Source organism: Clarias gariepinus, chromosome 20 (assembly GCF_024256425.1).
Source record: "Clarias gariepinus isolate MV-2021 ecotype Netherlands chromosome 20, CGAR_prim_01v2, whole genome shotgun sequence".
NCBI lineage: Eukaryota > Metazoa > Chordata > Actinopteri > Siluriformes > Clariidae > Clarias > Clarias gariepinus.
In genome coordinates this window covers 26,529,779-26,545,464 of record NC_071119.1, presented here as the reverse complement: position 1 = coordinate 26,545,464, position 15,686 = coordinate 26,529,779, and the positions used below count along the sequence as shown (strand labels likewise).

At 36.8% G+C, this 15,686-nt stretch overlaps 1 protein-coding gene across 2 annotated transcripts in view; it reads right to left on the bottom strand.

Annotated features, from left to right (window-relative positions):
- Positions 1 to 11,009: 11,009 nt before the first annotated feature.
- The window catches only part of bdh2 (3-hydroxybutyrate dehydrogenase, type 2), a 45,831-nt gene continuing 41,154 nt past the window's right edge, over positions 11,010 to 15,686 (bottom strand). For both annotated transcript variants that reach the window (XM_053480075.1, XM_053480074.1), the window contains 6 exons: positions 14,885 to 14,993; positions 14,492 to 14,552; positions 14,275 to 14,388; positions 14,042 to 14,100; positions 11,680 to 11,772; positions 11,010 to 11,370 (listed from right to left, as the gene is read on the bottom strand). In XM_053480075.1, the coding sequence (XP_053336050.1) occupies positions 11,317 to 11,370; positions 11,680 to 11,772; positions 14,042 to 14,100; positions 14,275 to 14,388; positions 14,492 to 14,552; positions 14,885 to 14,993 (490 nt within the window). In that variant the 3' untranslated portion in view covers positions 11,010 to 11,316. The remainder of the gene's footprint in view (positions 11,371 to 11,679; positions 11,773 to 14,041; positions 14,101 to 14,274; positions 14,389 to 14,491; positions 14,553 to 14,884; positions 14,994 to 15,686) is intronic.

Here is a 15,686-nt window from a genome sequence, read left to right as displayed (position 1 = left end):
CCTAATAATGGTGGTGGACATGAAGCATGTGTTATTATTGGAGGACCAAATCTATGGCTTGATGCTCCATGCACACAATTAAGACCCTTTATATGCTATGATGGTGAGTCAATGTTGTATTAATTTGCTTAGCTTTGGTTAGATGGCTTTTTTTTTTGGACATTATTTACCTTTGTTTTTTTTTTGTTTCTTTGTTTTTTCACAGCTAAATTCATTGGCTCTGCCAAGTTCATCCTCATCAATAATCCTTGGTTGTCCTGGCTTGATGCTCGGGCTTACTGCCGACAATATCACACAGACTTGGCCAGCTCTCTTAACAGCACAGACAACAATATGATAGCACAGTTGGTAGGACCCACATATCCCTGGATTGGGCTATACAGAGACACTTGGAAGTGGTCAGATGGGACCAATGCCACAAACCTTCCATGGGCTCCTGCACAACCTGATAACACTGGGGGAAATGAGAACTGTGCAGTGATTTATAATGACCAGTTGAATGATGTAACCTGCACGAACCTGTACTATTTCTTCTGTCACACCGGTGAGTCTTTTTCTTTCTCACCTAAATGAAAAAATGTACCCTGCCAAAAAATTTTTTTATTTATTTGTTTGTTTTATAAATACATTTCTGTCAAATCCTTTTATGTAAAAACATAAGAATTGTAGCTCACATATGATGTGTAAATGATGGCATGAGAGAAGGAGTTGAAGCAGTAACTATACACAACTAATAGAATCTATTATTCTACTTATAATAGAAAACAATTAAACTATACAACATCCTTTACCAGTTGTGGGCAACAGTCAAGCCTTAATACACATAAGTATGAACTACAGTGCATTTAATTACATTACTCTATGGCATTGGACTTTCTCTAGACTGAGCTCAGGATCCACTAAAACACCTACAGAAAATGTTGTTGGTTATGTAGGGTTTACAGAATAATGACAACGAATGACTGTCGCATTCTTCACCATTAATATATAGTCTTTAGCTCTGGTTCAGAGGTGAATCGAATCTTTAACGATATATATCTCGTGGCTGATGATTATAATACAAAATTACAGTAGGGATTTACGAGCAAGGTAACATAGGATCTGGGCAAATATTTAAACTTTAAAATACATGACCAAGACAACAGTTACAGGTTACTTGTGTTATGTTTCATTTTCATCCGGTGGTTCACCTCCAGCGAAGGGAATCACAGCGTTGCTGATTGGTTGGTCCACTGTTGAAGATGATGTCTTTCAGAGAAGCCCTTTGGTGAGGCGTTGTTTGCCTGGTTACCGATTGTGGCACTCTGGAACTTCTTCTAAGGGTTTCTTCATTACAGGACTTTGTGGTTTGTTGAGAGTTCCTGAAGAGCGGATAACACCCGCAGAAGCAACGTAGCTCCTGCAAAGGCTAAGCATGAGCTGCGCAAAAGTGGTCGAGCTTACTGGTTGCCTTCAGACGCCCATGACGAATCTCCATTTGATGAATCTGTTGTAAAAGTTTGCTTGGAATTTGGTTTTTTTTAATCTCATGGCACAGTTCCCTCCCACAGACGTTTGTTCCAATTAGTGGTGGTTGTGGGCATAGCCACGCCCACATGGTTCCTCCTTTTCATGCATACATTAACCTGTTGTTTGGTCCGTCACGTGGGAGGCCAACTCAGTGGAGCTTTAGTAATTTAGGTATAGTGTATTAGCATGAGTCTGGTTTATATAATTAAGATTTTATGCACATCAATGATCATTAAATATACAGAGCTTTCATTTGATACGAAACATCCCATGTCTTGCATACCCATCCATACCTTTATCTATAGCAAGGGTATACCTGTTAATTACCCTTCCTAAGTTTAGGATAAATGTGTTAAACACAACATGAATACATCAAACATCCTATGTGAGTACATACAGTAGTTTTATATTTGCCCTACTGGTATATTTTAACCCATTAACATACTACGTGTCCCTGAGGGTATGTTCTTTGTTCAAGGGATTAGTGCTAATCTACACCGCTTGAGGGAAGATGTAAAACTGTTTGTCTCTTGTGCCAGGAAATTGCTTTGCACATTTACGTTGTCATTCAGGTTGTCAGCATGGTGCCATTTGAGGTGGCCTGCCAGTCTCTACAGTGATATGAAAAGTATTTTTCTTATAGTAATAAATTTGCATTATATTACAGTATATAATCACAGCATTATAAACCACATGCACACATGTGGAGCTTATGAACTAGGATCTAAGATGAAATATTAAAGAAGGATAGTTAAACAGTGTGTGCATGTGTCTCTGTTTGTATTTTACAGATTTCCCAACGAGAAGTCAGATAATGAGACTTCAGGTGAAGTTTGATGAAAGTGTGTTTAATCCTGCTGTGCAGTCACTTATTTTAGATCAGGTGAGTTACACGACGCCAGTGAAATGTGGACAAAATGTATAAAATGCCCTTGTTAGCAGTTCTTATTTTGTTATCTCTTCAAATTCCTGATATTTTGATTATATACAAAACTATTTTTTGTTTTTCTGTCACATTTATTTCCTTAACCTTTTGGTTGAGTAACTAAACCCTAATTCTGATCCTTAGATTAAGCAGAAACTAGAGGAAAATGGCATGTTAAAGAACACCACTGTGACCTGGAGTGTTCAGCCAGCTGGAAACATTTTCTACAAGAAGAAAAATAATTAATTGTAAAACCTAAATGTTTTCCTTTAAGTCAGGTACAGTGGAACCTCGGATTACAAGCATAATTCGTTCTGGAAGTGGGCTCGTATTCCAAAACACTCGTAAACCAAATTTAATTTTCCCATAAGAAATAATAGAAACTTAAATTATTCGTTCTACTATATTCTATTCTATATACTATATTGGTATATTCGTTCTAATATAAACAATATTAAGTAAAAATAAAACAAATTAACCTGCACGTTACCTTTCAAAAAAGTAAAAAATTAATCTCGGCAGATAAGCGTTTCCCTTTGTGCACGCAGGCGCTGTGTGTGTGTGTGTGTGTGTGTGTGTGAGGCTAGAGTAAGTGGAGACTTGCTTTCAGCCTCTCCTGTCTCCCCCTCCTCATCTTACACAAAAATTTCTCCTCTCGTTTAAACACACTCACACACACATTAACGGAAAGACTGTTGTTCTGTTCTAAATAATTAAAGCTTCTCCGCTTTTTTAAAATGTTGCTCACGACAGCGTAACAGCTCGTTAATTCATGCTCGTGTAATGATGAGATGGACAAACTGGTCGATGCTTGTTCTTTTATTTTCTGCATTGTCAGGTTATAGTACAAACTTTTGGGGGGATCCTGCACTTAAATCCAACAAAAAAAAACTACTGAAGAACAAAACTCAGGCTCAATATCCTAACTTACATTTTGCATTTGCGTTTACACACACCGGATTGCATTACCCACAATGCATCTCCCACACTGAACTACACTTTCGTAAACAGCGGTCATAAATCAACGTCTCTCTACTGCTACACTGTTTTATCTGAAATTAGCAATAAACATCGCTAATGACACTCGTGTGAGCGCAAACTAACAGAATCACTGCTGTAAAGTAAAACAAACAAACAAATGACCCAGCACCTTACCTCTGAAAAGATTTGCGACAGGGTTTCTCCGGAGAGCAGAGTGTGTGTCTCTTGCCTTCATTTCTGTGCGCATTCACACACTACATTTCACACACACACACACAGCCGGCACAGTGTCAAATTATGCGTGCGTGCACACACACACACCGCGATGAGGAAAATAGATTTTTAACCTCTGTATTAAGAATTTCTTTAGCCTTACTCGCGCATACACACGTGTGTTATAAGAGACAGTACACGCGCTGTACACACGCGCTTCCGAACACAAAATAAAATATGTTTTACACACAAACGTGGTCACAGTGTTTTGGTTAACAGTACATGCGTGCATGGATGTTGATTATACCAGTAAGAGATAAGCACTAAGACCCAGCAGGGGAGATGAACTGTTGGCTTAGTTGTGATCACGTGACGGTTGGCGTCAAAACAAGGATGATACTTGGTGCTCGTAAACCAAGACAATGCTTGTTTTTCAAGTTAAATTTTTATTAAAAATCTTTGCTCGTCTAGCAGAACTCTAATAATCTAACACGGACCCTGGAGGTGCGTGACCATCATGCTAACCATTAAACCATTTAATTTTCTTTTATAATTCAATTTATAAGCTATAAGCAATAATCATCAAAATTAAAACAAAAAAATGGCTAAAATATTTGATTTTATATGTTATGAGTCTGGCATATATGAGTTATTTTTTTATTTCATTATAGAAAAAATAACTTCTAACACTGCCATTATATATGTAGATTTACTTATATTGTGTGTTTTATTTTTATTTTCTGCAAACTACGTGCTCTAAGAGTATATGCTGATATTTCAGAAATGCGTATAAAATGTAATTCTGCATCCAATATTTTTCTAAAACAAAAATGTTGAACAGAAGGTCATGCAGATCCAAACAGCAAAATATTCAGTTAGTGGAAGATACTGTAATGTAGCTGTCAAAATACATTTGTTTCAAACAAAAAATATGGTTTCAATTAAGGTCCAAATTAAATGAAGCTAATAAATCATTATCAGTTCATATTTATTTGCTACTGTATGTCTCTACACTCTTTACCCACTGCTCTTCAAATCTTATGGAATGAAATGTAATTTGTTAATTAGATTCCTGGAATTGAGTTAAGAACTGTCATTATTACACATTAACTCTGGAAGGATAGGGTGGAACCTTCAACTTCACAAAAGAAATGTGGTTTGAGTGAACATAATCTGAACCATTTCAACCCTTGATGGCATTGCATGTAAAACAGAATACCACAATTGGACCAATAGAATAATGTAATGAGAACGCACAGGATTGGGACTAAACAGCTGTGTGTCCATAAAAAAGCCACTTGTTAATGAATCATCTGAGACAATGGGCATGTCGGGGTAAAAAGGGAAGTGGATGAAGCGATGCACCTAACATGCATAGTGGTGGGGTAGAACAATTAAAATTTCTACATGCTGAAGGTCGGCTCAATGTGCGAACGTACAAAAGAAAACATTGTGTTCCCAGAGGAAGAAGGAAGTGCAGGTAAAAGGAATGTGTGTGCGAGACGTTTTCTTTGTACTCTCTAGTTTACAAGCAATTGCAGCTCTAATTGTCTGATTCCTGGTCCTAAGACCCATCTGTGATGACCTGTACACTATCCTTTACTTCTGTAAGATTTTACAGTAGTATTCACTAGTTTGTAGTATAACCAAACATTTGGTATTTGTAATATCCAGAAGGGTCTAATAAGTCCTACTATGGTTGTGCCAAAGGCCTTGTTCACACGGGCGGTAAAATCAAGCGTTTTTCTTTGCGTTCGTAGCGTCCGGTGAGCGCGGATCAAGCGGCGAGTGTTTTCTACACATAGTAGTCAATGAGAGTGTTCACACGGGCTTTGGGAAGGCCTGTGTAGAAGTCAATCAAGCGCCACTACAAAACACAACATAAACGTCTAGGACGTTCAGAGCACGTTTGTTTTTCAAAAACTTAACGCCCGTGTGAACAAGGTCTTTAACATACGCACTTTCATCTCTTTCACCTCTTGTTGATATTCCAGAAGTTTTCTTATAGATATGTAGAATAAAAAAATAAGAAATAAATAAAAAGTGCGTTTTTTGACTGACTTTGGAATATAACCATATAATAATATCCTCTTTCTGGTGATATTTAAACCAGTGCTACTTGCTGCTGGCTTCAAGTGACATTTCTTTTCCTACTGTGTTTTAAACAAGTCTTTTTGTTTTTATAGACGTAGGGTTGTGATTATTTTACATGGAAATCTCAAAGCAAAGGACATTGTAACTTTCATTTGTCAAGAAAATGTATTTAAATAGTCACACTGGTCTTCTCCCAACTTTGTCGGGTGTGTAATAATTTAGTCCTGACCTGCGTCTGGCCTTTATTACACAATGTAAAGGGTTTTTATGTTTCCAATGTTTAGTAGCTCTTTTTTACATCTAGGTAGTTTTAAATAATTATGAATAAGATGGCACTACATTTTTAAACTGGATTTTATCTCACTTCCCAAAAATTCTGGCTCCTAGTTACTAAGAAGAGAAAGTAATGATTTTATAAAGCAGCCACATTAATATTGTGCTGAATGTTGTATCGGATAATTGGCACATGGCTGTTCCACACTAAAGGCAACCCGATGAACATGTTCACTTCCTTCCTGTGCTGGAAGTTTAAGACGATGTGTCACCTGCTGGTTTTGTTTAAATAGGACAGCCAGAAAAAAATTTAAGTTACATGGAAATGACCTCGGGTCACACATACAGTACCCTCCTCATGTTTAAGAGGAGCACATGGGAATGAAACAGATTAGCTGTTGACTGTCTTCTGTGCAAACATTACAGATCCTAACAGAAGCTATTACACGAATCACAGCCTTTAGATAATTATCATCATATTACAGGTATTTTGTAATACTCAATATTTAACCTTATTGTTAAATTTATTAAAATAAAAAGCAGCATGTTTAGTAAATGTATTGATTTATTAATACATTTCTAATGTATAAAGTTGAGTCATTTTAGTAAGTAATTATGGTGCATTCATATTAAATAAATCTTATGTTTAGGGCTATCACTAGAGATAAGTTTTATGGGAGCAGATATTTTAAATTAATAACTTATGTCTATCAAGATTATTTCAAAAGCAGTATCTGGAAAATTGTAGTCAAGACAAGTATCCAGACACTAAATGTGTATCTTGTTTTTTTTTTTTGTTTTGTTTGTTGTACTGTACTGTACATAAGGGACAAAACAAGCAAACAAACTCATTTACATTTTTTACATTTACATTTTTTACATTAACGCATTTGGCAGACGCTCTTATTCAGAGCAACTTAAAAATGACTGTGTGGTGTACTGATTAGGAGACCGTATCGCCTGTATGAAGAAGCTCCTCCTCAGTCTCTCTGTGTTGGCCTTCAGGGGAGCGGAACAGTCCACGATCTTCCTGGCGATCTTCCTGGCGATCTTCCTGGCCTTGGTCCAGCACCGCTTGCTGTAGACTGAGTGCAGGTCAGGGAGCTCGGTGCGGATGATGCGCTCAGCTGATCGCACCACCCTCTGTAGAGCTCATCTGTCCTGCACGGTGCTGTTCTCGAACCAGGTTGTGATGTTTCTCATCAGGATGCTCTCTATGGTACAGGAGTAGAAAAAAAAAAAAACTCTACCAGGCTTTTTTCACCACAGTGTTAATGTGACAGGCCCATGACAGGTCCTGCGTGATGTGAACACCAAGGTATCTGAAGGTGTCCACTCTCTCCACTAGGATTCTGTTGATGACGTCTGGTAGTTCCTCTCCTGCTTTGTACTAAAGTCCACTTCAGGTACAACTCCTTCACGTAGACAGTCTAATTGTTATTCGTGATGAGGCCCACCACGACGGTGTCGTCAGGAAACTTATATACTGTATACACACACACACACACACATACACACACACACACACACATTCTTTGTAACATGATGCATATTGATACTTTAATTAATAAGCAGCATTTTATATAGGGACAAATAAGGGCCTCTCCTTCTGTATAGCAAACATTTCAGGAAGCAATGAAAAAATATATATTATTAATATTGGATATTGGCAATTTGCCTGAAAGTACTTAATATTGATTAAGGCAGACATTTCATTTGGGTTAAAGAGATGTGAGCAAAGAGACTATGTGTATGATGAACAGAGATGAGATGAGCATAAAGTAAACTTGAATATTTTATAATTTATAAGACAGCTACTGTACACATGACAGTATAGTGACTCATTGTAAATGTTTTCAGGTGTTTATGATTATATGACCTGGAGTGTAAAGTAAAAATGTGTAGTGGTAATGGATGCTGTAGTCAGACACCGCGGTCATCGCAAATCTGACACCAGATAATACTGATTATAATAATATGTATCATTTCTTCATTTCTTTTTTTCTTAAAAATCTTTTTTTGAAAAGATTTTTAAAATAATTTATTTTCAAATAATAATAAAGCAGTAGTGGTTAGCACTGTCGCCTTGCACCTCCAGGGTCCGGGTTCGATTCCTGTTCCGGTGTGCTTGGAGTTTGCATGTTCCCCCCGTGCTTGGTGGGTTTCCTCTGGGTACTCCGGTTTCCTCCCACAGTCTAAAGACATGTAGGCTAGGTTGATTGGTGTTCTCAAATTGTCCATAGTGTCTGTGTGCTCTGCGATGGATTGGCACCCTGTCCAGGCTGTACCCTGCCTCGTGCCCTGGGATAGGGTCCAGGACCCCGCGACCCTGAATACAGAATAAAGCGGTATAGAAGATGAGTGAGTGAAACAACCAAAAAATATAAACAAACAGCTCACTTTATGCTTACTAATTTTGTACTTACATCAAAATTGAACAAAACTAATTATAATCAATGAATCACATTGATTCATTTATTTTTTTGTGAATAACGAGACTTCTAGACATTTAGTCTTAACAGCATCAAAAGTGGGAAAAGAGCCTGATAATAACCACTAAACGTACTATGAAACTAGACTTAATTAAATGATCATTTGCAAAGTGTTTTTACTGGATACACACATCCTTTTTATTTAAAACTAAGATTTGCAAATTGTTTTGTTTTGTTGTTTTAGTTTCAAAAACTTTGTTTTTTGATTGCTTCTTTTTTAAATATATTATTCATATTATTTAAATATATATTACACATAGAAATTTCACATATTTACCTAATTAATAATTGTTTTAAATTGTATAATTTTTTTTAAAACAAAAAAGCTACAAGGCTAATATGCGAGCATGACCATATGTCCACCATACTTATACACTGACGTAATACAGTACAATAAACAAATGTTTATATTATTCTTAATCTCACTTTCTTTTTTATTCTTTTCACTTACTACTTCTTATAGTGTTTATACAATGCATACAGTGTTTGCCAAATGCACAAGTTTTAATGACATTCTCATAAAAAAATGACTATTAAGAAAAAAAGAATTATTTGCTATTTCCTGTAATACAGTAGAATTACTATACAACAACCGATATCTACAAAGTTCTTTGTATGAATCAGAAACTGGTCTGCAGTACTCTGGTGTTACTCGCTCAATCCATACCAACTTGGTTACTTGCTGAAGATCATGTACACAAGATGGTTTCTTGACTGCTAATACCTTCCTCATCATAGTTCAACATAGTTTTCTGTTGGGTTTAGATCAAGAGATGATCCAGGTCATGGCTTAAGTAGCTCAACACTTGTTTTTTTTTTTTTTTTGTTCTGTCTTTTGTCGGTTCATCTCCCCTAATGAAGAGGTTGGAGTTGTGAGATGGTGTGCAGTCATGAGTCAACAGCATGAAAAGGAGGGGGCTCAGCACACATCCCTGCAGAGGGCTCTGTGCTCAGAGATGGTGCTGGAAGTGTTATTGCTAACTCATACTGCCTAAAGTCTGCCAGACAGAATGTCCTGCAGCCAGTTGCACAGAGAGGTGTTGAACCCCAGCTGGATCAGTTTTGTGGAATGATCGTGTTGAATGCTGAGCTAAAGTCAATGAACAGCATTCTAACATACGGGTCTTTGTTTTTCAAGTAGGTGAGTGCTGAGTGGAGGACAGTAGTAATGGCATCATTGGTTGAGCGATTGAACCAATAAGCAAACTGGAAGAGCTTTAGGGAGGAAGGGAGCGCAGACTTAAATTGTGGCACGATTAGCCATTCAAAGTGCTTTATAATGATAGGAGTAAGTGCAACTGGGTAAGAGTCATTAAAATAAGAGAGAGATGTTGGGGATTGTGGTGGTAGTAAGCTCCTTTCTGAGCTGTGTAGACAAGGACCAGTGTATTGTTTTCTCATGTGGAAAAGTCTATGTGTTTTTGTATTTTTGGAAATAGACTTTTTAGGTCTACATGAATAGTCCCCAGCCAAGATAAGAAAAGCGTTTAAGTGAGCTGTCTGATGCTCAGTGATTAGCTGGTACAGTTCATTAAGTGCCTCACTCCTGTTTCCAGAAAAAACAGCCCCAAAGCATGATGTTTCCACCCCCATGCTTTACACTAGGTATGGTGTTCTTTGGATGCAATTCAGCGTTCTTTCTTCTCCAAACACGACAAGTTGAGATTTTACCAAAAAGTTCTATTTTGGTTTCATCTGACCTTATGGCATTCTCCCAATACTCTTCTGGATCTTCCAAATGCTCTCTAGCAAAGTTCAGATGGGCCTGGACATGTACATGCTTAAGCAAGGGGACATGCCTGGCACTGCAGGATTTAAGTCCCTGGCAGCGCAGTGGGAAGTGGGAGAACTTGCGCAATTGGTACGTTTATGTGTGTTCGTTTACGCAGGGCACCGGACAGATGAGTGTTTATGTAGGCACATAAATTTTTTAAAAGAATGTTATGTGAGGCTGAGCTCTAATTGGATTTTTTTCAAATCATCCTTGGGAAGCAGCACTGTGCGTCCCGGACCCGCCCACTTTAGTTCTTTTGTTGTTGATGGACCATTCTCAACGAGTCTTATTGACAGTCAGAAGATTGTTAGTTAATGTATTGAATAGTAATTGATGGGGAAGCCAGCTAAATTTGAAAGAAAATTCTGTAATTTATTTGCTAAAATACCCCTTTGCAAGGCGTTCGGAGAAAGGAAGAAAAAAAGTTAAAAGAGCTTGGACCAGATCGACCTGATCTTCTAATTAAGCAGCCGTCAAGTGATCATGGCCGAGCCTACACTCAGTGCTTTTCCAGCACTTCTTCAACAACCGGCTCCAGAAAGCAGAGCTGATTGACTGGATGCGATGTGAGTCATGCCTTTATTTTATACTAGTAGTAATGATGCTAAATCAATAAAAAAATTTGGGCGCCACTGCATTTCAGCTTGTCAACTTAAATTGACATGCACACATCTCAGCATAATCAAACTACTATTCATCCAAAGTGATTAATTTCCCATCAGGATCAATAAATAAAGGCAAAGAGGAATTACAATTTTAAGCAATTTTATTTATTTTTTAAAAAATCACCACTTCAGACAACCGGCCTTTAATTAGAGGATCCCTTTTAAACAAGAATTTTTTTTTTTCTTTTTTACTTGTGAAATCAAAAATGAATAGTTAAAAAAAATCTTAAGAGTAAACCATGTTCATAAAAATTTGTTAAATTTAATTCGTAATAAAACATGATATTTGAAATCATATCGATGACAGGAATATATCGTTTTCTGATTATATGATTTATTTCCCTCATTATGCAGGAAATTTTACTGCAGCTTTCCATCCCAGTCGTATAATCACAGACTCCATCCTCCATCGATGACGTGTTCAGCTCCAGTCACGTAGCCTGACTGCACAAGCATACAATACATTCATTTCAGTTCATAGATAGAATAATTACATTAGCATTAAAAACAACAACAAAATACATGAATAAGCTTACGTATTTATACTGCTTAAGCGGATTCCAATAAAACATAAAAAACATACACTACATGAGACTTCTTTAAGCCTGACATATAATTACATTACATTATGATGATACATAATAACAAATACAATGTTGAAACAAGTGTCAAACATGGTATAGTACTATTGTTATTTTAACAAAAAAAAATAATAATACAGTAAATCAGCTAATTTAATCTGTTAAAACTGACCTCATCAGAGGCGAGATAAACACACAGATGAGCCACTTCCTCTGCAGTGCACATCCTGCCGATCTTCTGCCTCGCCATAAAGTCCTTAAATGCCTGAAATACAACAAATAAGGAGGCTTTACTTCATTTCCAAAAGTAATTGCTCTTCTGCCTTTACATGCATATGAACATGCATATAAATATTGGAAGTATGATCCAATTCTTAATCCATAGTATTTAATATGATGTTGGCCCTTTGCATCTAAAACAACTTTAACTCTGTTAGGAAGGATTTTCACAAACACTGATGTCAGACACGAAGGCCCGGCTCTAATTCATCCCAAAGATGTTCTATCTGGTTCTGTCAGGACTCTATGCAGGCCAGTCAAGTTCTTCCACACCAAGCTCGCTCATTCATTTCTTTATGGACGTTGCAGTAATGTTGGAACAGGAAGGGGAAATCTCCAAACTGTTTCTACGCATGAAACTGTCCAAAATGTCTTGGTATGCGGAGCCCAACTCCCAACATACAACCCCACACCAGCACCATGACTGCGGATCAGTGCACAAGGAAAGGTGAAATCAACAATTGAGCAAGATTATGGTTGTGAACCAGAGACTTTTGGGTATGACTCAAAAAGATGTGGTAGTTCAAATACTATATTTTCTTCTTGGCTCATTTGAATGTTTGGACATTTAGGATCAAACCAGTTTTTTGAATCTTCTCTGGCAATTATTGTAGGTTTTTTATGGTATGACAGAAGATTGCTACGTTTCCCAGAAATGCAGTACTACAGTCCCCACCGTCCTGAAGGACATGAACAAAACAAGAAGGAAGGCCCAGTGTTAAGGAGTATGCAGTGTAGGTCTTGGATGACTTCTCTAAGGCACCTTGAATCTGCTAATGCCCTTTGCACTGAGCAAGAGTGTTAAAGACTCGCATGCTCAATCCAGGAGGCTGTATATGCATGGCACTAAGTAAGGATCAAACTGAGAAGCTTCATTTAACTTAAAGAAACAGAAACCCAAGCATACTCATAACAAGCCATCCTTCCTAGGAACTGGTAAAAAGTTCTATTCTTGGAGATCCCTTTCAGAAAAGGTGAGAACATCATTTCTGAGGATAACATCACAAGGCAGTTTTGTTATCAGTACAGTTCTAGAGACTCTCATGGCACACCTGTATTATCAGTGACCTCGACCCCTGTTGCCTTCTGGACCCGTCTGAACTGCTGCTGAAAATGGGCCTAGATTGGGGATGCATGAGGTGACTGAAGGCGGTTCCACTCTATAACCATGAAGATGACCTTGGACTGTGCTGATGTGGGCAGTTTTTCTACAGTTGTGCAATAGCTTAAGAACTGAAATAGTCATGAATAGTTTTATACCTGAGCCTCCATCAATGAAGGGGACATTATGTCAACTTGAAGACCTTTCCTGTTATATAACCAAACTTTAACTGAACAGAACACAGTTATCTGCTATCATACAAATGATGATGGGTTTAATATTGAGCCTGGCTTCTTTCAAGGTTTCTTCCTTTTACCATCTCATAAAGTTTTACCTACTGTCACCCCTGGCTTGCTCATCAGGGAAAAAACGAATATACCATACTCTAATAAATATCCATTTTTAAAAAAATATTTTTATGTAAAGCTGTGTTGTGACAATGTCCATTGTTAAAACAACCATATAAATAAAATTTAGCTTAATTGAAAAACTCTAGTGGCAGCTCAAACTGGGGTATTTTTTTTATCCACATGGATGACTTCAGGGTAACAGAACTATGAGTCACATGAGTCATGAACATAGCCATCAGACTATTTCCATGGCCTCTCAATTTAGGCTTTTTAAGAGTATACACTGACACCCTATGCCAGGTTGTTGCCAGTAGTAACTGGCAATTTAGGACTTCCTATATTTTTTGGAACTGGTCTTGTCCTTGAGGGGAACAAATGTACAACATCAGAGTAATTTATCTCCTTCCCTCAAGTACCATGATGAAAATGGCTGTTATGAAGACCATCCTAGAAAAGCAAGACAAAAACTGAGCTCTGCTGCAGAGGAGAAGTTCATTTAGAGTCACCAGCCTTAGAAATCACCACTTAACAACCAGAACCTCAGATTAGAGCCGGTATAAAGGCTTTACAAATCATAACTAGCAGTTACCGTTCAATATCAACTATCAACCTTTAGCATTTTTTTTTTTTTAATAGGAAAGACCTTGGAATTAGAAAGTGTGTCCAAACTTCATATGTAAATACTAAATATTTAGATACTTATATACTGTATATGTAAATAAACATTAAAATAAAAGAAAAATCATGTCTATTAAAAAAAATTCTAAATCAATTTTTAATGTTTAGTCTTTAGACTTAAGTACCTGTTCAGGATCAGGTCTGGCCTGGATTCGTTCTCTGAGTGATGGAGTGTCCACAGTTCCTGTAGTGAGAGAGAGAAAAAAAGGAAAAACTCAAGAAAGCAAAAAAAAAAAGGATGAATTAAAATATTAAAGGTAAATTTAATTGAAGTATTGTTTACTGCTGGCTCTGATGGTGACCCTGTGTGAATATATAAAGAATATATATTAAAAGGTATAAGGTTTAAACAGTGTACCAGGGCAGATGCAGTTACAGCGAATCCCCCGATCAAGAAAATCTGCAGCTACAGACTTGGTGAGACCAATCACTGCTGCTTTAGATGTGCTGTACACACACCTGTTCACCACACCTACACACACACACATACTTATATTATATTAGCAAGTATATTCAGTAATTCTACAGATATATAATACAAAAAATGCTAAATCACAATAAAGATGTATTCCTGCCTTTGATGCTTGACGCCACAGACGCCATATTAATGATGTTCCCCGACTTGTGAGCCAACATCTGTGCGTGCATGGAAACATAAAAAAATGCAGTAACATTATGGAGCTCCTATTTAATCAAAAAATTTTAATATATATAATAAAAAAAAAAACTAGATTTCACATGACAAGCTAGCATTTTTTAGTTCTATTACTAAGATATTTCCTTATTATTTTTAACCTGGGGAAACTGAAAACTGCAAAGTAATCAATTGTAAAGGTTAGATACTTAATCCATTTCTCTTTTTTTTCTTTTATGTTTTAGCGCATTTACACATGATGCTAGCTAGATCTACAGTATTTTGACATATTTTGTAATTGAAGCTTAAAGTTGCGACTGTAAAGATAAGTCACCTTGGGCAGGAAGGCTCTGATCATCAGGTACATGCTGCGTACATTCAGGTTCATGGTGAAGTCCCAGTCTGACTCCTCACAGTCCAGTATTGTACCATGATGAACAAACCTGAAGGGTGGATAAACCAAGAAACTACTCAACAACCATCATCACTAGCACTAGCACAGGATTTCACATATGGTTTTTACACTCACTCTGGACATTCGTTTACACTAGTGGCCACTGCACAACTACACTTTCGTGGTCATTAGTTAAATCACTCTATCACAAGCCACTTTAAATAAATCACTTTTAAGCATATTTGCACGCACAAGACACATTAAATATGAGGATTGCACAACCCTGGACATTACCATTTTTAATTACCATAAATCTATATCTCCTTTGTACAGCTGTTTTTCTTATTGTTCCATATTTTTTCATATATTTTCTATATTGTGTATTTTTGTTGTACAGTTATTTTATTTTATTTTATTTTTATATTTTATTTTATTCTTTCTTAGTTAGATTTACCTTCTATTTTATTTTTCATATTTATTTTCTATTCATAGTCTTTTATTTTAAGGTCACGAGCAGTTGTCTAAGCATTTTACTGCATATCGTACTGTGTATGACTGTGTATGTGACAAATAAAATTTAAATTTGATTAAAAAATTTACGGTGACTTCCATTACTATTGATACCACTACTACTACCAGTAAAACTGGTGATACTGGTACTAGTTTAAGTTAGCATATAAACTTTAGTGACCTTGGGTGCTTCAAAGGCCCTTATAAAAACAATGTATTATTATTATTATTA